Raw genomic sequence first — 25,749 nt, forward strand, 5'->3', positions numbered from 1 at the left:
GGCTTGGTCCAGTTTAATTTGAGACATAGTGTCTTAGCAGGGAATGCCCAAGCTAAAAAATCTCATCGAACGGAGCGGAGAAAGTTTTGGGGTAGAAAAGGGGTGGCGAGCGGGCGCAGTCTGGTCCGCTTGGCCATAGATGTTACTATCTTTGTTTCGGTAGGTAGGGGTAGGTAAGACTGTCAGCCGGGCCCCAGGGCCCCGCCGCCTGTCCGTCCTAGGTTCAGGGGTGCAGCGATGTTTCTGGTCCGGAACCAAAACAAAAAACGGACCTCCACAGGGTACCCGACTTCCCTTCACTTAGGGACGTCCGACTAGCAGTAGCCCTCGGGATGATCACTTATATGGATCCCGTCCGTTGGGTCTTGGGGTGGGCCCCCAAATCTTCACAGAGTAGAACACTCTTTTCGTCTCTGCGGGGTCACATCATCATATCGATGATACCAATCTCGCACACGAATTCGTAGATTAACTCATAGATTTCGTGTTTGCTTACTTTTGGAAAAAGTAAGTTCGGAACACTGAAAGCCTTGTTAAGGGAACTCAGTTTATCCGTGAGAGGTTTCCTTTTGGCTGAGAGGCGAGCACAGTCTACTAGAATATGAGTAGGAGACACGTCCGAGCCACAACTGCACCTTATATAGGCTTAAAGGTACGATATCTGAGCGTTTCTTTCACCTTCAGCTTTGTTATTAACCGGCAGATTTTCCTGCTGGGATGATTTACTGATAACTTAGCATTTAAGGACTCATCGGATCTGAATCTGTATGTGTCGAGTTCCGCAAGGGAGTTTTCCCATTCAGAGCTGACGCGCAACCCGACCAACGTATTATACAGTGATGGTGTATTATTTATACTATTAATTAGCCGGGCATACTCTCTGAAGACTGAATTAGCGTTCCCGATATTCAGCCAATTATAGCCCTTTTAAGCGATTTCTTGTTTCGTTCTTATTACAGTTAAAAATAAAACACACAGATTTTTAATTTACGTTTATACCTAAATCCAGTGAATTTAATTTAAATCAAACAGATTGAAATAGATTGGTATTGGTAAATTAATTATTTCCGCACGTTGGAGTTGTCTGCCCTTGATGACGTAAAAATATGGTCGCCTAAATCAAAAGTAGGTGTGATTTGACAAACATTCCAATTGTTTCCGGTGTTTTTAAACATGTACATGTATTATTTTTTAGTACAATAGTTTTTCGGTTATGTGAGCTTGATTTTAAGCACCATTTTCTTGATGGAACCAGAATATAAATGTATTCCTTTGATGATAACTTATGTTACGACCGTCGATTTTTGTAGATTTTTTATTTTACCACCTGACCAAGATGATCATAACCTTGTTGTTATTTTAACATTGTGTGTCATCGTCATAAGTTTTAAAAAATAACGTTACGCAAGTAGTTAAACTGAATATAATGCAATAGAAATATCTGTCTCAACATCTTTATTATTAATGGGTAGGTCTACAATGTATATGAATTATTTTATTAGTACAATGACTGTCACTATGATGAGCTAAATCTTTTTGAGCTTGTGTAATTTAGCATTGAATTGAGTTGATCAGTTAAATGTGAGTATGGTCACAAACTACTATTTACTAGTACTAACTGCATATTTGTAGCGGTGATGCTTGTGTTCACCGCTATAATTGATACAGTCTCAGAGGCTTTGCGTAAGTAAAAATAGCTTTGAACGCACAATCCTCAACACATATCATCACAGTTTTTACTGAAATATTAGTAATTCTATCCCAAATAGTGAAGATAGATCGGACCACTAAAATAGTTACCAAATAGTTTTTATTTCCGAAGCAATATTTCTAATGATGTACAGGACGCCATGACCTCACCCACTTGAAATCTCGCTTAGCGTTAACCCCGCCCATTGCTTTCCTTATATATATATATATATATATATATATAAGGAAGTGTTACTACTACGAGAGAATATTAGCATATTGACATGAATTCCATACATGTGTATATATAAAGTGACATATGATCACATGCTACGGAGTGTGCATGCATTTTTGACTGGGCAAACATTTTAATTTTAAGTTGGCAATAAGAGAAATTTTGCATATCAGTTGGATTTTATCAAATCATAAAATTATACGGTAGGGTTTCACCTTTATTTCAATGAAATTGGTTTAAATGTAATTTAGGTTAAAGGAGGCAAGTCTTTAAATCAATATCATCCACAGTCTTTGACATTGCAAACAAGAGTTATTAGTATTAGTCAGTTTAAATCAACATTAATGTTGTTATCTTACCGTGAAAAGATGGGCTTCTGATATCCAATGTTTAAGACAAAATGAAATTTTAAAATTGGCACACAAATGCTTTCGAGCACCATTTATAATTTATAACATACCCTAAGAAGAATACTACTGGTGTTGACTGGAATAACCAGACGCCAAAGACTGCCATTGAATTTTGACGTTTTTACCGAACGTAATTGATTAGAAATTACAGTCAAAACAGAAACGATTGAATTCATATTAAATTATTATATGAGTTACGACCCATTTGGGGGTGTTGGAAGGCCGAATTGTTAGCATGTGCACGTGTATCATAAGGTCTGTCATTGAGTCAACTGGTGTGGTTTTGATACCCTGATTCTACAATGTATGTGACAATGAGTAGGGTTGCCTGTCCAACCTCGTGGGTTTTCTCTGTGTCCTCTGGTTTCCTCCCACTGCTAAAAAAGACCCCTACGCACAAGCGAATTATTGAAATAAAATTGAACCATATGTTAGTCCTAAAATGACCTAGTTTGTGTTGTGTGGACGTTAAACCCCATTTCTCTCTCTCACAAAACATTTGTGTCCATTTCTAGGTGCCAGAGAATAGGGATTTAGCTCCTTTAAGCTATGTGCAATACAGGTTGGGCTCAGTTTAATTGGAAATTAAGGGAGTTATAGGCCAGTAACTTTGAACCATGTGTTAGTCCCAAAATGACCTGGTTTGTGTCGAGCGGATGTTAAACTTCATTTCTCTGTCATTCTCACAAAACATTTGTGTCCATTTCTAGGTGCTGATTTTTGCTCATTTACGCTATGTGCAGTACAGTTTGGGCTCCGTTTAATTGGAAATTAAGGGAGTTATAGGCTAATAACTCTTTTGTCATCAAATGATGACAAAACTTGCTTCAAGGAAGTCCTTAGAACGATCCACTACTGTGGTTGGAGCTCAGTAGTGGAACCATTTCTAGGTCACAGACAAGTCATTTTCTGGTTATTGATTTCAAAGTTATGTTCCTGCCATTCCTTGGTCTAGAACATTTATTTTAACATTCCGATGATTTTAATCTTTATAAGCACAGAGAGCTCAATATATATATCACAATCTGATAAAAATATTGATGAGGGGGCATGATGATTCTTATATAACAAACTTATATCTCGACCCTGAATGTCTTGAGTTAAGAGATGTTACTATATAGTTAGTTCTGGAAGAAACCGATGTGAATCGCATTGTACTTCAATAAGCAAAACTGTCAATTTTTTTCTTCAAAACGATTGATTGTTATTTATTACATATGATCCTGCCTGACACGGGTACAAATTATCCCTTTTAAATCAAAGAGTTAAAAGCCGGCATTGTCTGGCATTTTAAAACAGAATAGATTTGACGTCGAAATGTCATGAAGTAGAGCTACATGTAAATACATGTATATGTTGTGTACAACTTACCGTTTAATGAGTCCAACTAGGATAAAATTAACATATTTTTAAGATGTTACATGCATTAATAAAGAAATTAAGGTTGCAAGGTGAAACTAAAAGCATCTATTCATAGCTAAAAATAAACACATTGATCAGTATATCTCAATGTTTTGAGCTACATTATTTTTGTACACCAGGTTAAAGAATCTACAGGATAGAGGCTGTGACTCCATTTTTGTACGTGATTTCTCTAATTCATGCTGTCCCTCCTTATCCTTCCACCCAATAATCATTGTTTTAATAATTTTGGCTTACTGTGTAGACACTGGAACACAAATCGGTAGGCTTATAATGTACTTACGCTATCAGCTTATTAAATTCATTAAACAGGCATTATGCAAGAGCTAAATCTGCCTATTGCAGGTCTTTTTTAGGTCTTAAAAATGTTATATAAAAACTATCAATTAGACATTTATATTAACATGACGAATCTTATCTGCAGTTCAACGGTGTTTTATGATTAACCATAAAAATAGATAATCAAGACTTTGTTTATTATCGTAACAACAGTAACAATGACAATCGAGGCTACAGAGTTATTGAAATGAGAATTTCTCGGCTTAGGTTGCACTGGTTGCAGTAATTTGACTAAAATTTTCAGAATATTTCCTTTACATTATCTATTTTTTAACTTGTATAGAGAAAATTGTCAGCTCTTTATCTAATATTCCATAATGCCACTTTAATCACTTCTTTTTTTATTTTCAGGGGGATAGAAAGATCAAATAAACTATACTTTTAAAAGTTAACAATTTGAATAACAACCAGACTATTGGAAGGAATTATTGATCAAGAATCGTCATGGCTTCATATGGTAAAGGGGAATTTGATGGAATTGATTCTTCCTACCAATCAAGTCGTGGAGGTGGTATGATTATTTTCCATTCCATTGGCACTATAGTAGATTACAGAGGCTGTTTGTTTCAGTACAGGCAAAAAGCCAGCTGCTATGTTAAACATACATTATGCAAGAGCTAAATCTGCCTATTGCAGGTCTTTCTTTAGGCCTGAAATGTTATCTAAATTATTAATTAGACATTAATTAACTTATTCATACCATAATCAACTCTTGATGTCATCGCTGCGATATTTACTGGATTAGGATCCGATCTGCTGCTCTCCGCTCATTCATGATTAAATCAAGAAATGGATAATCGAGACTATGTATTTTATCGTACCGACTTTAGTAATGATGTTCGAGGCTAGGCCCAAAATTCAATCACTAAATTCTCGGTTCAGATTGGATCAATTTGACTGAAATTTTCAGCAAATTCCCTTTACATTATCTAGTTTTTAACTATTATAGTGAGAACTGCCAGCTCTTTATCTAATCTCCCATAATGTATCTTTAATATGATCATAGAATTCAGTACTGAAAATATCAACAATTAAAAAGTGATATTGAACTATTAATTATTGTATCTCCAACATATCTAATTATCAAATGAATGATTTTGTCTTGGGTTAGTTCAAAAGTTAATTTAGTTTTAAATGCAACCATTACATGTATTTTATTAAAGTCGTAAAGAATAAAATGCAACAACCTTTGTGGACAGCTAAGAAAATTTAGCTGCTGTTATTATTGTATGTTTCTTTGTCTGGCAACCTGTATAGCAGAATAGCAGAGGTATGGGTTCATTTTCATGATTATGAATTCATAAATATTGTTAACTGGTGCTTGTTTGAGCAGCCACAATATACAATTCAGTTACATAATTCTTACATGTGCTTTGTAACCCAGAGCCCTGATTAATAACTTCTAAATAAAGGTTTTTATACGCCCGCATTGAAATGTGGTCGTATATTGTAGTCGCCCCCATCCGTCCAGCGTCCACAATTTAAATTCATACACAGTGTTTAAGGTCAGACGAAGAATCCTATTGATTTTCCTGTTGATCACTTTGAAAAATCTTGTGGACGTTCTAGAGGCTAATGTTAAAATCCGATTGATTTTAAATTTATACACAGTGTATAAGGTCATGAGATGAAGAATCCTATTCATTTTTAACGATTTCCGATTATTACTGACAGAGTTATAACCCTTGATCACTTTGAAAAATCTTTTGGACATTAGATTGATACACAGAGTTTAGGGTCTTGAGACGAATAAGAATATTGATTTTCAATGATTTTTGATAACTTGAACAGCTAAATACATGATATTTAATGTTTTGTATACCAAACGTTAGCATGGGCTAAACAAATTCTAATGATTTTCTGATAATTACTCAATGAGTTGTTACTCTTAATCAGATTTTAGTGTATTAATTATAAATGTTTCATTACCAACAAAACTAAAAATATGTGACAACTCTTGTTGACTGCCTGGACGATATAGCTGCTGTGGGCGTATTTTTCATTGCCTGGCAACCTAACTTTTACTTTATAGGACAATATACGTTTCATGCACCTTAGTTATGACTTTGATAAATTGATTTCTTTCTGTAAGCTTAGTTACATGTAATTGAATAGCCCATAAATCTCTAAATATTTTTTACAGTGGATAATACTTCAGATCATAACAGATTGTCTCAAAGAGTTGGAAATGGAATACAAAAAATCACACAAAATGGTAAGATTTAATCTGAAGTTAGTTATAAGATGTACAGAGCTGATGCTAATGTTGCACTTTGCTCTTGTGATTAAGGTTATATACAGTCCTTGCATCAGTGATGGGATTTCGCCCGTATATTCCGGACATGTCCGACGCTATTTCCAAACATCCTAAATTTTACGACCAGGAATATGCCCAATTGGACATCATGACATGGTGAATAATGTTCAAAATTCCAAAATTAATATAGTGTACTGAGTGTATAACTACCACTAAACCAGATTATCATTGATTAGGTAATTAAGTGAGCGACGTATTTATCGTGTCATACCGTCTATACACCTACCTTGATTAACTGCTTAATCTGCCTTGATTGGCTGCCTTACTCCTTTGTCGGACAATTCATCAATCCAATCCTGAACAGAAGTCATTGCCTCTCCTTTGTCGGATTATATATCAATCCAGTTAAAGTGATTATAAACATAATCTACGTGATTAACACATGATTTCTCCATTGTCAGACGTTTCAATCTCCTTGATGTCGGCAGACAACACGTAGGAATTAGTCATATATGTCACATATCCTAATATTATATAACACCCCAAATCAATATACATTGTATCCGATAACTTGTTTGTGATATTTCTTCAGTGGAAGCCGAGGTTAAATAAAGCTATTTCACACACATGCATGGCGGTTATAGTACAATAACTGAAATGAAAGTAGAAATCTTGCGAGACATGTGAAATTAAGAGATGTAAACGTGCCGAATCTTATACATCTGATGTCGGAGAAAAGATTCCATTTTGATGGCATATTCTCAGATTTATGATTCTATTTTGAATGGGGTTAATGTTTTTAAATAAATAAATAAACACGCTAAGAAATGTTGATGAATATTTCGATTGGAATAATGTAAGTAGTTAAACGTTTTAGACGATAGCTCGTGCTAAAGTCGAATGCTCTGTCCATCTGGACGTCCGGCCGGCTACAATTTGTTTGTGGACACACTACGGCCCACAATTTTTATCCAATTTTGACGAAACTTGAAATATAGGTTTATCTCCAAAAGATCTCGGTTCTTTTCGATATTGGCAGATCGAAACCTCAAGAATAATGGCCTCTGATTGTGCGAAAAATCATGTTTTTAGCTTGTGGACACTCTAGGGTTCACAATTTTCATCTGATTTTGATGTTACTTGAATGCATGTTTTGTAACCCTAAGATCTTGGTTCCTTTTAATATTTGCACATATCGGATCGTAACTTCATGAATTTTGACCTCTGATTGTACAGGAAAAAAAAGCGTTTTTAGCTTGTGGTCTTTCTAGAGGTCACAATTATTATCTGATTTAAACAAAACGTTCAAATATATCACCGTTACACCTTAATGACGGTTGAGTTCGAATTTCGTGAAAATCGGACCAAAACACCCGGACAAAATGGCCATCCCTCGTATGCAAATAGTGTAAAAATATGGTATATCAAGGTTGTGGACCATCTAGAGGTGACAATTTTGATCCAATTTTGATGAAACTTGAAATCCATGTTTATATAACCCAAAGATTTTGGTTCCTTTCGATAATCGCGCATATCAGATCATAGCTTCCTGAATTATGACCCTTGATTGTATGAAAAATTACATTTTTAGCTTGTGGTCCCTCTAGAGGTCACAATTATTATCCAATTTAAAAAAAAAAAACATTTGAATATATCACCATTACACCTTAATGATGGTTGAGTTCTAATGTGGGCGTATCCTGCCTGGCAACCGCTGGTTAAGTTTTTTCCCTTGATTATGTTGTATAATCATTCATTATACAAATTTTGACTTTTATATTCCGTGGCAATGATTTACAATGCAACAACTTTTAAGTAGTTCAACTACTTGGATGCTGTGGCATGTTTCATTGCCTGGCAACCTTTTTTTTTTTTTTTTTTTTTTTTACATTTGATATAGTAAACTTAGACATTGAAATATTCTTTAAATGGCATTTAGTAATTCAAACATATTTGATTAGACATTGAAATGTTTCAAATTGGCTTTCAGTTGGGAAGATTAAGAAATTTGTTGGTGCTTTGGGCACTCATTCTGATACAGATGAACTTCGGGAGAACCTGTAAGTTAATCATGCAGTAGTTTAATATTTAAATAGTTAGCAGCATGGACAGTATTTTGCTTGATATTAATGATCTCTCTTCAATCTTTTTTTTCATTTAAGGAGACATTAGCACTCATACCAAGAAAATATATATAATTAATTTAGAATTCAAAATAACATTAAATAGAGTAAACTTATTATCAAAAATCAATATTTAGAGTGAGGCATTTTTTCAAAGTATTGGATAACATCTTTGAAAACCACTAAATAATTTGTTTGACAGGTAAATTAGAACTTCAAGAAACATGTACAATTTCAGTTAATTATATAAAACTTTACTGTACGATTAAATCAAAATTAACCTTTTTTAAAATCAAAACTGCTATGTTGATTTTTATGTCAAAACAAACCCAATCAACCCCATGCATAAATTAGCTGTAGTTATATAAAGCTGTACAACCATACATACGACTTGCTGTCCTATTAATAGGGAAATTAATTTAATCATTTTTGAGATGTGTGCCACCAATACATGTTTATGTAAGACATTTAATGCAGGAATGTTTTCTTTCAGTCATGATACCATTTCAAATACCAAAAGAATAGCAGAGGAAACAAACAAAACTATAAAAGAATATGCCCGTCAACCAGCCCCTTCAAATGTTGAACAGGTGATATATTATTATATTAGACCATGTCAACAGCTTGTTGTAATTTTAGATAATTTCTCCTTCAAACTTCAAAGTGCATTTCACTAAAGTGAAGTAATATTGTTTCCAAAAATACTAAAGATGTTTTTAAGGTAAATAGAAAACCAGATGGTTTATCCTTATCAGTATCATTTCCGTCTAAATTAAAATTCTATTTTATACGTTCAACATTCATAATGTAGACATATTTATACCTTCGTCCCTGTCTGTGTATGTTTGTGTCTGTGGGTCGCCTACAGGGCACAATTTTTTATGGATTGTCTTGAAACTTTGCATTCTTATTCGTTATACCATAAGGATGATCCCTATTGTTGTTGGTGCATGCCCGATCCAAAGGGGAGGGCCTTGCCCATTTTTTGTATTTGTTTGTCACCTACAGGCCACAATTCTTAATGGATCATCTTGAAACTGTGCATACATAATCCTTATACCCGAAGGATCACCCCTATTGTTTTTGGTGCATGCCCAACTCCCAGGGGCAGAGCCATGGCTATTTTCTCTTTGTGTCTGTGTGTCATCCACAGGCCACAATTCTTAATGGATCGTCTTGAAAACTTTTCATACTTATTCCTTATACCCCTAGGATAACCTCAATTATTTTTGATGCATGCCTGACCCCCTGGGTCAGAGCCACACCCAATTTTATGTGTCATTGTGTCGGCTATAGGCCACAAGTCTTAACAGATCCTTTTGAAACTTAGCATACCTATTCCTTATACCCTAAGGATGATCCCTATTGTTTTTGGTGAATGCTTGACCCCCAGGGGCTGAGCCACAACCATGTTTTCTTTGTGTGTCTGTGTATTGTCTACAGGCCCCAATTTTTAATTCGTCTTGGAACTTGGTATATGTATTCCCTATAGCCTAAGGACAACTATTGATTTTGGTGCATGCCCCATAGGGTTTTGGGGGTCCTTTTTGTCCTCCCGTTCCGATGCTACTCTTGTGCCTAAATGTCCCGGTTTTTAAATCTGGTGTTTTTCAATTGAAAATAATAACACAAAACACATAAACTAGTGATTAATATATTAATGTATAAAACAGTGTTTGCTACAAACATTCTTACTTCATCACACCACTTCTGATCTAATTATAGTTCAGTGCATAATACATAATGGGAGCACTACCGTCCCAGTCGGCAAACCTCGGCAGATTGCAGTACTCTACATCTAGATGTAGATGTAGGGTACTGGAGTCGGCTGAGGTTGCCGAGTGCTACCGACCTTCCAATCAGTGTTAATTTGAATACTAATCACAAATCCAAGAACACTGTGAATAGAACATTCTTTGTCAGTGAATTTGGACCTTTCTGTGAAATATAAATGTTGTATGAGATCTTCAAAACATGTACGTTGCAAGAAAACAACAAAAAACATACAAAAACAGGTGTGGATATCATGGCTAAATTATGGACGGGTTCCTACAAATATTACTAAAATGTGACAATCGAAATAATGCCCGTTAATAACCCATTCAACAACATATATTTTTAGTGTAACTACCATCAAAAAATGGCTGAAAACGCATCTCCCGGCTTCCAGAAATAAAAACATTTCGGGGGGGGGGGGGGGGGCGTGTCCCCAAACCCCACTAGTAAATTCGCGCCTCCGGCGCTCAATTTGTCATGACCTGCAGGTGCTCAGTTTGTTGCAGTATGCAGGCGCTTCGTGCTCAATTTAGCTTTAGTCTGCTCAGAATAATAAATGTCCTGGTTGCTTCAATGATTGATTTGGTAACCCTAATGCCCCGACTCCCAGGGGCAGAGCCACGCACAATTTTTGTGTTTATCGTTTACAGGCCGCAATTCTAAATGGATCAGCTTGGAACTTGGCATATGTGTTCCTTATAGCCTAAGGGCGGCAACTATTAATTTTGGTGCATATCCCGACCCCAGGGGCAGAGTCATGCCCAATTTTTGTGTTTAGCATCTGAAGGCCACAATTCTGGACTGATTATCTTGGAACTTGGTATACTTATTCATTATACCCTAAGGAGAGCAACTATAGATCCGCCATCCTTGGATTTTTATACGCCCACATTGAAATGTGGTCGTATATTGTCGTCGCCCCCGTCCGTCCGTCCGACCGTCCGTGGACACTCGAGAGGCTAAAGTTAATATCCGATTGACTTTAAATTTATACACAGTGTTTAAGGTCATGAGACGAAGAAGCCTATTCATTTTCAGCGATTTCCGATAATTACTGCCAGAGTTATGGCCCTTGATCACTTCAAAAAATCTTGTGGACGCTCTAGAGTCTAAAGTTAATATCCGATTGACTTTAAATTTATACACAGTGTTTAAGGTCATGAGACAAAGAGGTCTATTCATTTTCAGTGATTTCCGATAATTACTGCCAGAGTTATGGCCCTTGATCACCTCGAAAAATCTTGTGGACGCTCTAGAGGCGAAAGTTAATATCCGATTGACTTTAAATTTATACACGGTGTTTAAGGACATGAGACGAATAAGCCTATTGATTTTCAGCGATTTCCGATAATTACTGCCAGAGTTATGGCTCTTGATCATTTCAAAAAATCTTTTGGACTCTCTAGAGGCCAAAGTGAATATCCGATTGACTTTAAATTTATACACAGTGTTTAAGGTCATGAGACGAAGAATCCTATTGATTTTCAGCGATTTCCGATAATTACTGCCAGAGTTATGGCCCTTGATCACTTCAAAAAATCTTGTGGACGCTCTAGAGTCTAAAGTTAATATCCGATTGACTTTAAATTTATACACAGTGTTTAAGGTCATGAGACAAAGAGGTCTATTCATTTTCAGTGATTTTCGATAATTACTGCCAGAGTTATGGCCCTTGATCACTTCAAAAAACCTTCTGGATGCTCTAGAGGCGAAAGTTAATATCTGATTGACCTTAAATTTATAAACAGTGTTTGAGGTCACGAGGTGAAGAATCCTATTGATCTTCAAAGATTTCTGATAATTACTGCCAAAGTTATGGCCCTTGATCACTTTGAAAAATCTTGTGGAGCTCTAGAGGCCAAAGTTAATATCCGATTGACTTCAGATTGATACACAGAGTTTAAGATATTGAGACGAACAAGTATATTGATTCAATGAATTTTTATGACTTGGAACAGCTAAATCCATGATACAGTATTAAAAGTTTTGTATACAAAATGTTAGCTTGGGGCAGAACTTTATAAAAACCAAACAAATTCTAATGGTTTTCTGAGTTGTTGCTCTTAATCAGATTTTAGTGTATTATAAATGTTTCATTACCGAATAAAGTAAAAATATGCGACAACTCTTGTTGACTGCCCGGACGATTTAGCTGCTGTGGGCGTATGTTTCGTTGCCTGGCAACCTATCTTTGTTAATATTTTGACTGTAAATAATCTACAGGTTGCAATTATTAACAAATTTGGAACTTTGCATATTTATTCCTTTACCGCAAAGACTGCAACTATTTATTTTGGTGCATGTCCTGACCCCCTGGGGCGTTATCATACGCACTTTTTTGTTAATATTTAGTCTGTAAATTTGGCAAAACAAACCCCAATGCCTAACCTTCTTTGCCTCTTATCATATAACAGGCATTGCAGCCATTTCATATTTTATGGCCTTCATTTTCAAAAGTACCTTATCAATCAATCAAAGCAGGAAAGTGGATGTATATTGCAGCGGTAGCGATGCTCTTGTATATTTTATTTGTGTATGACCAAAACCAAAATTTGTCAAATTAAGTTTCTCAACACAGGAATTAGCCTTAAAATGAACATAATTTGCCAGAGACACTTGATTATAATTTTTATTTTTTAACAGGCTCGACAGTTCAAAATGCAAAAAGAAAGATTAGCAGAAGAATTTGGTACAGCACTGAAAGAATTTCAAGGTCTGCAACGTACAGCAGCAGAAAAAGAAAAAGCTAGTGTAAAGAGAGCAAGGGCACAATCTGGTTTAGATGATAATGTATGATATAATTACTATTGTAACACTGTTTTTATACGCCCACATTTTCATGTGGACGTATTATGCCGTCGCCCCTGTCCGTCCGTCCGTCCGTCCACAATTGTTTGTGGAATCTCTACAGGTCACAATTCTTATCCGATTTCGACGAAACTTGAAATATAGGTTTATCCCCAAAAGATCTCGGCTGCTTTCGATATTGGCATGTATCGGATCGAAACTTCATGGATTATGGCCCCTGTTTGTACGAAAAATCACGTTTTTAGCTTGTGGACCCTATAGAGGTCAAAATTTTTATCCGATTTTGTTGAAACTTGAAATGTAAGTTTATAACCCAAAGATCTCAGTTCCTTTCGATATTTGCGCATATCGGACAGTAACTTCCTGAATTATGGCCCCTGATTCTACGAAAAATCACGTTTTTAGCTTGTGGACCCTATAGAAGTCATAATTTTTATACGATTTAAAAAAACGTTCTATTATATCACCGTTACACCCTAAGGATGACTGAGTTCGAATTTTGTGAAAATCGGCCCAAAATTGACAGACAAAATGGCCGCCGTTCGTTCCCAAATAGCGTAAGAATATGGTATATCAAGGTTGTGGACCCTATAGAGGTCACAATTTTTATCCGATTTTGTTGAAGCTTGAAATGTAAGTTTATAACACAAAGATCTCAGTTCCTTTCGATATATGCGCATATCGAATTGTAATTTCCTGAATTATGGCCCTTGATTGTAGGAAAAATCACTTTCTTGTTAGCTTGTTCTCTATCCATCTCTCGAAAATGTGGGCGTATCCTGCCTGGCAGCCGCTGGTTAGCAATAATGAATATATATTGCCTTTTAAAAATATTATTAAATGTAATCAAAAAAGTACCCAAAACAATTGGGCTACAAACCTGCCAAACACTTCCTAAATTCATGTGTTTACAAATAACACAACAGGGAAGAAAACTGAATATTTCTTGCAAGTACATTGTAGGATGTATAAAATACAACCCCATTTAAGTTGTTAAGTGAATAAATATTATACTCTCTTCGGTTATATTTTTTGCCATATTATTTCAGTATGGTATAAACAGTCCAACAGATAGTCAGGCACATGTACCAGGGTGAGTGTATTTAGCATTTTGTTTTCACAATATGTATTTCAATACAAAATCTTGAAAATCTCACCATATTTCTTAATAAACCTTTTATGCATTAAAAGTAATGGATTTTTGACTTTTGTTCTTTCCAGTTTTTCACAGACAAGACAGGTTTTAGAGATGGAACAGGACGTTGATTTAGATATAATCAGAGAAAGAGAGCAGTCCATCAAAAAATTAGAGGTATTTAGCTTGAGTAAAATCTATAAATGAATTTCCAATATCCTCCTCAGTTCTATAGATCTTTGTGGGGGTGGGGGGGAGGTGGCAGAATAGTTAGCACGTGAGGGCTGTATCATAAGGTCTGTCATTGAGTCAACTGGCATGATGAGGAGTAGGGTCGCATGTCCAACCTCGTGGGTTTTCTCCGGGTCCTCCGGTTTTCTCCCGCTACTAAAGACCCCTACGCACAAGCGAATTATTGAAACAAAATTGAACCATGTTAGTCCCGAAATGACTTATTTTGTGTCAAGTGGACTTAAACCCTCTCTTCTCTCTCTTTCTCTGACAATAAATAACTCTGTTTCTCGACACTTCGTTGAGTATGAGAATAAACCCATACAAAGTTAAAAGCTGTTCGCAATAAAAGTACTTTAAGGCACATTTTGGTTCCCCACAGAATTTTTCAAGCCCAGTTATCACTTTTCATGCGTAGTGCCTATGGGGCTGACAAGTCGAGTGTTCCTTATTCATTGAGATGGTACAAAAAACTAAGGTCCATCCTTGTGCACTTTGGTGTGCATGTAAAATAGCTCTTGACCCTTAGGAAAAAAAGAAGTTTCAAATGTTTTCAGATCGATCAATTCTGACTTAAGTAATGGCAATTTAGAATTTACAATGGGTTCTATTGATTTCACATGGTTGTGTGAATATTTTAAATTTTGAGATATACATGTTCCGGTATATGATATTAATGACTAAAAATGCTATACAGCATCAAGCAGCCCATATAAACAGGTACGCTTTAAATATGTCAGCTAACCTTTTCCTGAAAATCTTTAATGTCACGTGTTGGTATTTACATACTGGATGTAGAGAACCAACTTAATGGTGAAATATATATGGCAATTCGTATTTCAGACAGATATAACTGATGTCAATCAGATATTTAAAGATTTGGGTATGTTGATTCATGAACAAGGAGAAGTTTTAGGTACGTAGCTCTTACCATTTCTATTGTTAAAAAAAAAATAACCATATAGATTATCATAGAAACTAGTATGTTTTTATAAGCCCACATTTTCATGTGGACGTATATTGTCGTCGCCCCTGTCCGTCCGTTCGTCCACAATTGTATGTGAACAGTCTACAGGTCACAATTTTTATCCGATTTCAATGAAACTTGAAATATAGGTTTATCACCCTAAGATCTCTGTTCCTTTCAATATTGGATATTGGCATGTATCGGACTGTAACTTCATGGATTATGGCCCCTGATTGTACGAAAAATCACGTTTTTAGCTTATGAACACTGTAGAGGTCACAATTTTTATCCGATTTGGTTTATACTTGAAATGTATGTTTATAACCCAAAGATCTCGGTTCCTTTCGATATTCGCGCATATCGGAACGTAACTTCCTGAATTATGGCCACTGATTGTAGGAAAAATTGCGTTTTTAGCTTGTGGACCCTATAGAGGTCATTATTTTTATCCGATTTGAAAAACCGTTTTATTATATCCCGGTAACACCCTAAGGATGACGAAGTTCGAATTTCGTGAAAATTGGCCCAAAAATGACAGACAAAATGTCCGCCCTTCGTTCTCAAATAGCGTAAAAATATGGTATATCAAGATTGTGGACCCTATAGAGGTCACAATTTTTATGCGATTTTGTTGAAGTTTATAACCCAAAGTTATTGGTTCCTGTCAATATTCGCGCATATCGGACTGTAACTTTCTGAATTATGGCCCCCGATTGTACGAAAAAACGCCCTTTAGCTTGTGGACCCTATAGCGGTCATAATTTTTATCCAATTTAAAAAAACGTATTAGTATATCACTGTTACACCCTAAGGACGGCTGAGTTCAAATTTCGTGAAAATCAGCCCAAAACTGACAGACATAATGGCCGCCCTTCGTTCTCAAATAGCGTAAAAATATGGTATATCAAGGTTGTGGACCCTATAGAGGTCACAATTTTTATCCGATTTTGTTGAAACTTGAAATGTAAGTTTATCACCCAAAGATCTTGGTTCCTGTAGATATTTGCGCATATTGGACCGTAACTTCCTGAATTATGGCCCCTGATTGTACGAAAAGTCCCATTTTTAGCTTGTGGACCCTATAGAGGTCATAATTTTTATCCGATTTAAAAAAACGTATAATTATATCCCCGTTACACCCTAAGGATGCCTGAGATCAAATTTCGTGAAAATCGGCCCCAAACTGACAGACAAAATGGCCGCCCTTCGTTCTCAAATAGCGTAAAAATATGGTATATCAAGGTTGTGGACCCTATAGAGGTCACAATTTTTATCCGATTTTGTTGAAACTTGAAATGTAAGTTTATCACCCAAAGATCTTGGTTCCTGTAGATATTTGCGCATATTGGACCGTAACTTCCTGAATTATGGCCCCTGATTGTACGAAAAGTCCTGTTTTTAGCTTGTGGACCCTATAGAGGTCATAATTTTTATCCGATTTAAAAAAACGTATAATTCTTTCACCGTTACACCCTAAGGATGCCTGAGATCAAATTTCGTGAAAATCAGCCCAAAACTGACAGACAAAATGGCCGCCCTTCGTTCTCAAATAGCGTAAAAATATGGTATATCAAGGTTGTGGACCCAATAGAGGTCACAATTTTAATCCTATTTTGATGAAACTTGAAATGTAAGTTTATAACCAAAAGATCTTGGTTCATGTAGATATTCGCGCATATTGGACTGTAACTTCCTGAATTATGGCCCCTGATTGTACGAAAAGTCTCGTTTTTAGCTTGTGGACCCTATAGAGGTCATAATTTTTATCCGATTTAAAAAAACGTATTATTATATCACCGTTACACCCTAAGGACGCCTGAGATCAAATTTCGTGAAAATCGGCCCAAAACTGACAGACAAAATGGCCGTCCTTCATTCTGAAATAGCGTAAAAATATGGTATATCAAGGTTGTGGACCCAATAGAGGTCACAATTTTAATCCTATTTTGATGAAACTTGAAATGTAAGTTTATAACCCAAAGATCTCAGTTCCTTTCGATATTCGCGCATATCGGACTGTAACTTCCTGAATTATGGCCCCTGATTGTACGAAAAATAGCATTTTTAGCCTATGGACCCTATAGAGGTCATAATTTTTATCCGATTTAAAAAAACGTATTATTATATCACCGTTACACCATAAGGATGGCTGAGTTCAAATTTCGTGAAAATCAGCCCAAAACTGACAGACAAAATGGCCGCCCCTCGTTCTCAAATAGCGTAAAAATATGGTATATCAAGGTTGTGGACCCTATAGAGGTCACAATTTTTATCCGATTTTGTTGAAACGTGAAATGTAAGTTTATAACCCAAAGATCTCGATTCCTTTTGATATTTGCGCATATTGAATTGTAATTTCCTGAATTATGGCCCTTGATTGTAGGAAAAATCACTATTTTTTTAGCTTTTTCTCTATCCATCTATCGAAAATGTGGGCGTATCCTGCCTGGCAGCTGCTGGTTACCTTTCTGAATCAGAAAAAAACATTATGAACTCAACTTGAATTTTCAGCAATAAAAAGGCAGTTCCTATATTTTGTATGTTGATTTGAATAGAGGAGGTGATATGTTATGCTGATACAATGTCATGTACATATCCATAAGTTGAAATTGTTTCATTGTACATGTTTTAAATGTCAATTTAAGCCTTTCAGTGTCATTAATGTAACAAGAAAACTGTTAGACTGTTTATGTTATAGAAATGTTTATTTTAAATGAATTCAAATTACACATAATCTTAAGTATTTACTGTACTACATTATTTTGCCATTAGATCATGGCCAATAGGGAAACTTCTGTAATTAGGATGGGGTACGGTCATGCGTATTCAATGATAGGCCGTCTCTATGACTACACTCATAGCAATCTCTACCTAATCTGCTTCACATGTAACGGCTATATGTGAGCGATGCAAATATATAATACATTACGATATGGTGCACTAAAATAATGTATATAATTAAACAATAACAATATGGAAGAGTCAGGGGTTAATGATATACTAGATTGTATATTTTTTTGTTACAGATAGTATCGAAGCTAATATAGATAGCTCACACATCAATGTACAGGAAGGAACTCAACAACTCAGTAAAGCTAGAAATTATCAGGTAATATAATTTTGTTATAATATCACAACCAGCACATCTTATTACACATCCGGTTTCCTCCCTCTGCTAAAGACCACTACGCGCAAGCGAATTATTGAAATAAAATTACACCATATGTTAGTCCCGAAATGACTTAGTTTGTGTCCAGTTAAACCCCATTTCTCTCTCTCTCTCTCTTATTATACACCAATGCTATTTATCAATCATTTTGTTCCCTGCCTTTCGAAGAAAGCAGGGGACTATTAAAATGGTTTCGTCCATCTGTCTGTCTGTAAGCAGAACAATAAGCAATTTGATTGGTCGAGACTTTGGAACACAATAACTCTCATTCTAACTGAGTTAGAATGTTCACACTTGACGTAGGTGTCTATTAGGTGAATGCCTTGATGGAGTTCAAAGATGAGAATTTTCTGCTTAGGGTAACCAGAGATAAGCAATTTGATTGGTTGATGCTTTGGGACACAATAACTGTCCTTCTAATTGGGGTAGAATGTTCAATCTTTAAGTAGGCATTCATTAGGTGAATGCCTTGATGGAGTTCAATGCTGAACATTGTCTGCTTACGGTAAGCAGAGATAAGCAATCTGATTGGTTGATGCTTTGGGGCACGATAACTTTGGTTTTAATGAAGCGAGAGCAATGAAACTCCGAATATAGATTCATTATATCATTACCTTGACTAAGTTCGATGGTGAGAATTTTCTGCTTAGGCTAAGGAGCGATAAGCAGTTTGATTGGTCAAGAGTTTGGAACATAACAACTTTGCTTTTAATTGAGGTAGAATGTTTAAACTTGATGTAGATGTTCATTAGGTGAATGTCTTGACTGAGTTCAATGATTAACATTTCGAGCTGAAGCTAAGCAGAGCTAATCAATAATCAATTTCATTGGTCGTTGCTTTGGGACAAGATAATCTTGATTCTATCTGATAGAGAGTAATGAAACTTAGTATATAGTTTGATTGCACGATTCTTTTGAAAAGTAATAAATGTGCAATTAATTAATATGGGATTTCGGCGGGGGACATCAGCCTCACTGTTGGCTTATTTTTTAATGAAATTGAATGTAACAGAGATTTTTGGTTATATGAAATTTGAAATGAGAAGTGTTACCAGTTGTTTAGTAAGAGTAATCATGTAATAAAATGTTTTACCAGATTTTAATAAACTATTTATATGTTTTGTGAACAGATTTTATAATATTTAGTTTTTAAGTTTGAGTTTTTATTACTCATGAAGTATGCCTGACCTGTTTGTGTAGAATTTTTTGCATGATAAATGTAAGGATTGCAGCATGTTTACAGATTTATATTTTTATACGCCCACATTTTCATGTGGCCTTATATTGTTTTCTCCCCAGTTCTTCCACAATTTGTTTGTGGTCACTCTACAGGTCACAATATTTATCTTCCTAAGATCTCAGTTCCTTTTGATACTCAGGTATGTATCGGACCGTAAGTTTATGGATTATGGCCCCTGATTGTATGAAAAATCGTGTATTTAGCTTGTGGACCTTCTAGAAGTCACAATTGGTTTCCAGTTTTAAAAACCGTTTAAAAATATCCCCATTACAACCTAATGATGGCTGCATTCGAATTTCATGAAAATAACAAGGTTGTGGACCCTCTAGAAGTCAAAATATTGATCCAATTTAGCTTGTGGCCCCTCTAGAGGTCACAATTACACCCTAATGATGGTTGAGTTCGAATTTCGTGAAAATCGGACTGAAACTGCCCAACAAAATGGCCGCTCCTATAACACATACTTATGGAAGAACAAGTATGTGTTATAGTTTATTGCTCTATCCAGTTACTAAATGCCTCTAAAAGATCATTATGTAATACCAAGGATGTAGGCCCTCCAGAGGTCACAATTTTTATCCAATTTTGATGAAACTTAAAACATATGTTTATATGCCAAAGATCTCAGGTTGTTTTTTTTAGCGTGTTCTAAATGTGGACGTATCTTGCATGGCAACTGCTGGTTTTTAGCTCGTTCTCTGTCCATTTCTTGCAAATGTGGGTGTTTCTTGCATGGCAACCACTTGTTCTTTTTTTAAACCTTTCACCTTTATAAATAATCTTTACTCTGTTAATTAAACAGGCCTCTTACTAAATTTACTGATTTGGACAAACCATTGTCTTCTGAATTTTAACATGGATCATTCCATATATTTGGGAAAGAAAGGTAATTTTTCAAAGCAATGGGAAGTTCTGAAATATTTATAATGGTTGTGGTTTATTGTATGTTTTATTTTGTGCATGGTTTTGTTTCTTCCAGTCAAAAGCAAGGAGAAAAAAATGTATATGTTTAATAATTTTCCTAGTTGTTCTGATAATAATTGGCATTATAGTTGGTGTAACTGTAGGAAAGAATAATTAGACTTCCATTTTAAGTATGTTTTCATTTTTTTTCCTATTTTATAATTAATTTTTGTGATTTTATTTATTTTATATTGACAATCTACTTGACAGTAGAACTTGTTTTATTTAATCATTTGAAGGAGCAGTCCCAGATACTTTTTAATATTGTTAATAGATGTTGGTTGAAGTATACAAATTAATCACCATGGAATAACACATGTAGCTTGTCTCAAAATTCCAGATCAGAATATTGTGCCATTTGGAAGCAATCTGAAGATCTGCTTTATGGGTTAGATATGAGTGCCACTATAACTTTGTACAAGTACACAGATACGCTATCATGATACTATTACTAAATGTTTCAATTTCTGTAAAAAAAAAAGAAAAAGGAAAAAAAAAAGTTGTACAGGACTAGGATAAAGGTTTTTAAAAGTCTTACACACAGAATTAACCTGTTTCAATTGCTAAAATATGTCTGGGACAACTCCTTTAATAATTCATAATGTCAAATTATGACTTTTATGTTTTTAATAGTTAGATTCTTTTGTTTATAGAAAGCATGATCACCACTAAGTGTTTCTCTGTATGATTCTACCAGTACTAATTATTATTTTCTTCCTGTTGAATTATAGAATATTTAATTTTTTATATTTCAGAGTAAATCACGACGTAAGATGTTCATCATTCTAGTGATACTAATTATTGTTATCATTATCCTTAGTCTCATTATTTGGGGCACAACACGATAACTAGAATGTCTAACATTTTACCAGAAGAAATAATATGCATGGAAGAAGACTAAACTCGACTTGGTGTCATAGCGGCCAGTTTTCATTCATTTGATGCCAATTAATTTTGAATTTTTGTCATTCATAATGTTTCCTTTGTCACATAGTAAGGATGATGCTTACAGTGATTATCTCACCAATGTTTTATTCTACAAAATTCCTTGCTGGTGTCAAGAAATTAGCATGAATTCAAACAAACGAAAATCTTTTAAAAGAAAATATTTCTTTTTTAATAAAAGATGCATGTGTATGCTATGGTCTCAGGATTATAATTATATGTCAAATTGAGCTAAAATGAAGCTCAAACCATATTTACAGATCTTTATTGTAAACTTGGTATTCTATATTTATATGTGTCTATTCATTATTAAGTACCTTGAAGTAATTCTACACAATTATTTATCATGATATAGCAGATAAAGATGTTAACAATTGATAGAAATTTAACAGAAACATAATTTGATGTTTTATTTATACACATTATTTGATTCAGGAGTAAAAAGTAAGGCTATTCTAATTAGATTATCTTTAAGGGGGGGGGGGACCACTTTTAATAATGATCTGGTCTTTCAGGTGGTAAATAGGAATTGAATTCTATTAGTAGAGGCAGAGGTATGCTTGAAAAAATGTTCATGTTTTACATGCTGTTTTTAGAACAATTATACCATACTTTTTTGGTTAGAGGTTCTATTACAGAACACACAGCATTATAGCATAATTATTTGTTAAGTGTTATTAAGGCTATTACAATGACTTTATGTTAATTGAATATTAGAATATAGAGAAAGTCTTGTACTGTATTATAGAATGTGCATATTGTTTCTTAGAATTTGGGCTATATATTTATCCCATAGTTTCTTTATTGAGCTCAATCTAAATATAAGAGCCATTTATAACATTTAAAATCATTCTTGTTTGAAATTTATGTTACAACTTGGTCATTATTGGTTAAAATTCTTATCAGGAAAAATATTAGAACTAGGACGTAATGTATGATAATTCTGAAACCAAAGAATTAATGGTTCTAGGGCATCAGTTTTTTTATACTCAGGTCTGACAGATGTACCGAACGCCTCGTCGTCTGAACAAATTTTAATGAGTTTTACCCTTGGAATAATTTAGATAAAAAGGGACCCATCCTCCTAAAGTTATTTTGATTTGATTTTTGTAACTTTCTATTATGAAATTAAAAATAAGCAGAAAGAATATTGCTAGCCCATACCAGAACGTCAGGATTAAGTTGGGGAAAATTTGATATTAAAAATGAAAATGACGCACAGAGACTTTAATTGCCTGAGAACCAAATATATTTCTTTGTGGGCTTATGTTTTACGGTATTTTGCCATTTATGTCATATAATCTTTTCCGTAAACAATACACATTTAGTAACAGATTTTCTCCACCATGATTTTTTTATACGCCCACATTTTCATGTGGACGTATATTGTCGTCGCCCCTGTCCATCCGGACGTCCGTCCGTCCACAATTGTTTGTGAACAGTCTACACGTCATAATTTTTATCCGATTTCAATGAAACTTGAAATATAGGTTTATCACCCTAAGATCTCGGTTCCTTTCCATATTGGCATCTATCGGACCGTAAATTCATGGATTATGGCCCCTGATTGTACGAAAAATCACATTTTTGGCTTGTGAACATTGTAGAGGTCACAATTTTTATCCGATTTTGTTGAAACTTGAAATGTAAGTTTATAACCCAAAGATCTCGGTTCCTTTCGATATTCGCACATATCGGACCGTAACTTCTTGAATTATGGCCCCTGATTGCACGTAAAAACACGTTTCTTGGCTTGTGGACCCTATAGAGGTTATAATTTTTATCCGATTTAAAAAAACGTATTATTATATCACCGTTAAACCCTAAGGACGGTTGAGTTCAATTTCGTGAAAATCGGCCCAAAACTGACAGACAAAATGGCCGCCGTTCGTTCTCAAATAGCGTAAAAATATGGTATATCAAGGTTGTGGACCCTATAGAGGTCACAATTTTTATCCGATTTTGTTGAAACTTGAAATATAAGTTTATAACACAAAGATCTTGGTTCCTTTCGATATTGGCGCATATCGGACCGTAACTTCATGAATTTTTATCCGATTTAAAAAAAACGTATTATTATATCACCGTTACACCCTAAGGATGACTGAGTTCGAATTTCGTGAAAATCGGCCCAAAACTGACAGACAAAATGGCCGCCCCTCGTTCTCAAATTGCATAAAAATATGGTATATCAAGGTTGTGGACCCTATAGAGGTCACAATTTTTATCCAATTTTGTTGAAACTTAAAATGTAAGTTTATAACTCAAAGATCTTGGTTCCTTTCGATATTTGCGCATATCGAATTGTAATTTCCTGAATTATGGCCCTTGATTGTAGGAAAAATCACTTTCGTTTTAGCTTGTTTTCTATCCATCTCTCGAAAATGTGGGCGTATCCTGCCTGGCAGCCGCTGGTTTAAACATAACTTGGATAATAATAGTTTGTTGATGTAAGATGTAGATAAATATAATATATAGATACATGTATATAGAGACTATATTGTTTTATTATTGTATTTAAAACCAATTGTACATTATACAGCTGCTTTCATTTCTATGGTAACATATATTGGTTGAAAGACTAACTTCTGTTACAACATTATCACAAATCTACTTCATTTCACCTTTATGCTTCACTACTCTAGGTTTTTAAGAACAGTTTAAAGTGACCTGATGGGCTTCAGTTGTCAATTGAGTAGCTCTACACACTGTAACTAAATATGGATTGAATTCAGCTTATCATTTAAAATTAATTGTAACGGTGAAAGTTGGCCAGAATTATCTAAATATCTTGACTGCTTTATTAATATTTATAAAGAAAACTCAGAAGACAAATAAAACTGTCCAGAGTAGTGAAATGTCTAAGCAAGACACACATGTGCAAGGTTTACAGCATGTACAATGTGAGTTTACTTTAGACTTTACTGTAAGTAAGAACAACCTATATTTAAAGTTGGTGCAAAATGAAATTTCAACAGTTGAAAGTAACTAAAATATAACTCATAAATTACACCTCCTTAGTATTTAATTGTTAATCATGAATTCAATACAACAGTACTAAGATCAAAGTTTTCATTATTTGGTGTATCAGATTCTTGCTATCATTATTATAGTATTATTAAACATAAACTGTATATAGATATGCATATTATCAAACTAAAATCTTTATGTTATGTTAATGTTTGTTTTGCTATGAATTCAAATTTATTTAATTTATGCTTGTGATCATATTTATTCATATTTGTCTAATTTAAACTATAAAATTCATTACATTTCCCTTATTTTCTATTTAATCCACATAGAGCCTGTCAGGATTATTTAATATATTCTTTTGAACTTTGATTACAATTACAAAAAAAAGCACAGTACACGCATATTCTACAATTCTATCTACATCTATCAAACACAAAGAATTTAAGACTACAATGTTTTGCTCAGTTTAAATGCAAAGTGCAGTATATATGTCCATTTTAGTCATTTTGAGTAAAATGTATTTTATGTTGGTTATTGAATTTGAACAACTGATTCTTAATGTGTGATGAAATACTTACTATAAAATACTTACATTGACCTCATATATTTCACTGTGTCATTAGCTCATATAGAGTTAATATTTGCTTCTTAAATTTCTTCATTCTTACCTATATTCAGTCAATCATCTGCTGCTGATCAACAAGTAAGCAGCTTATATGAGCAGTAGTGGTGGCATCTAGGGTATGGTTTTACTGTATAAAGTAATGTGCACCCTCTATTGTAGGTAATGTACAATCTACGAGTCTACAGCAACTCATACTTTCTGGCATTTGTAGTCCCAATGATGTATGCAGGCATATTAAAAATTGAGATCTAATCTTTCCTTACTTAGTTTATTTTGGTTTAAAAGTATCATCAAAACTTTTGTAAGAATTATAAATAACACAATGTATGTTTTATAATGGATGTAATTATTTATGAATATTCAATACATAGAAATTGAATATATTGTTTTTTGTTAGCAATCTCCAAATAAATAACACTGTAATCCAGCTTGGGTTTGTTTT

At 34.6% G+C, this 25,749-nt stretch overlaps 1 protein-coding gene across 4 annotated transcripts; it reads left to right on the top strand.

The window, feature by feature from the left end:
• The first annotated feature begins 1,082 nt into the window (after positions 1-1,082).
• LOC126818338 (syntaxin-7) lies at positions 1,083-25,734 on the top strand. 4 transcript variants are annotated; one of them, XM_050545697.1, is made up of 12 exons: positions 1,083-1,125; positions 4,447-4,606; positions 6,239-6,310; positions 8,343-8,412; positions 8,969-9,065; positions 12,895-13,041; positions 14,109-14,152; positions 14,281-14,371; positions 15,269-15,341; positions 18,419-18,501; positions 20,781-20,895; positions 21,520-25,734. In XM_050545697.1, exons 2-11 carry the CDS (start codon positions 4,540-4,542, stop codon positions 20,880-20,882), a joined length of 846 nt encoding a protein of 281 aa, XP_050401654.1. In that variant the 5' UTR covers positions 1,083-1,125; positions 4,447-4,539; the 3' UTR covers positions 20,883-20,895; positions 21,520-25,734. The 4 variants fall into 4 exon arrangements, with proteins under 4 accessions (XP_050401654.1, XP_050401657.1, XP_050401653.1 ...); XM_050545696.2 differs by lacking the exon at positions 1,083-1,125 and adding an exon at positions 1,216-1,468; XM_050545698.2 differs by lacking the exon at positions 1,083-1,125 and adding an exon at positions 1,325-1,468 and having other exon boundaries at positions 4,447-4,603.
• The last annotated feature ends 15 nt before the right edge of the window (positions 25,735-25,749 follow it).

Source organism: Patella vulgata, chromosome 4, assembly GCF_932274485.2.
Source record: "Patella vulgata chromosome 4, xgPatVulg1.2, whole genome shotgun sequence".
Classification (NCBI taxonomy): domain Eukaryota; kingdom Metazoa; phylum Mollusca; class Gastropoda; family Patellidae; genus Patella; species Patella vulgata.

Coding starts and splice junctions, on each gene's coding strand:
- LOC126818338 (XM_050545697.1), top strand. CDS start 4,540: ATGGCTTCATATGGTAAAGGGGAATTTGATGGAATTGATTCTTCCTAC. Junction 6,311..8,342: donor ACAAAAAATCACACAAAATG/GTAAGATTTAAT, acceptor ATTGGCTTTCAG/TTGGGAAGATTAAGAAATTT. Junction 14,153..14,280: donor AGTCAGGCACATGTACCAGG/GTGAGTGTATTT, acceptor TGTTCTTTCCAG/TTTTTCACAGACAAGACAGG.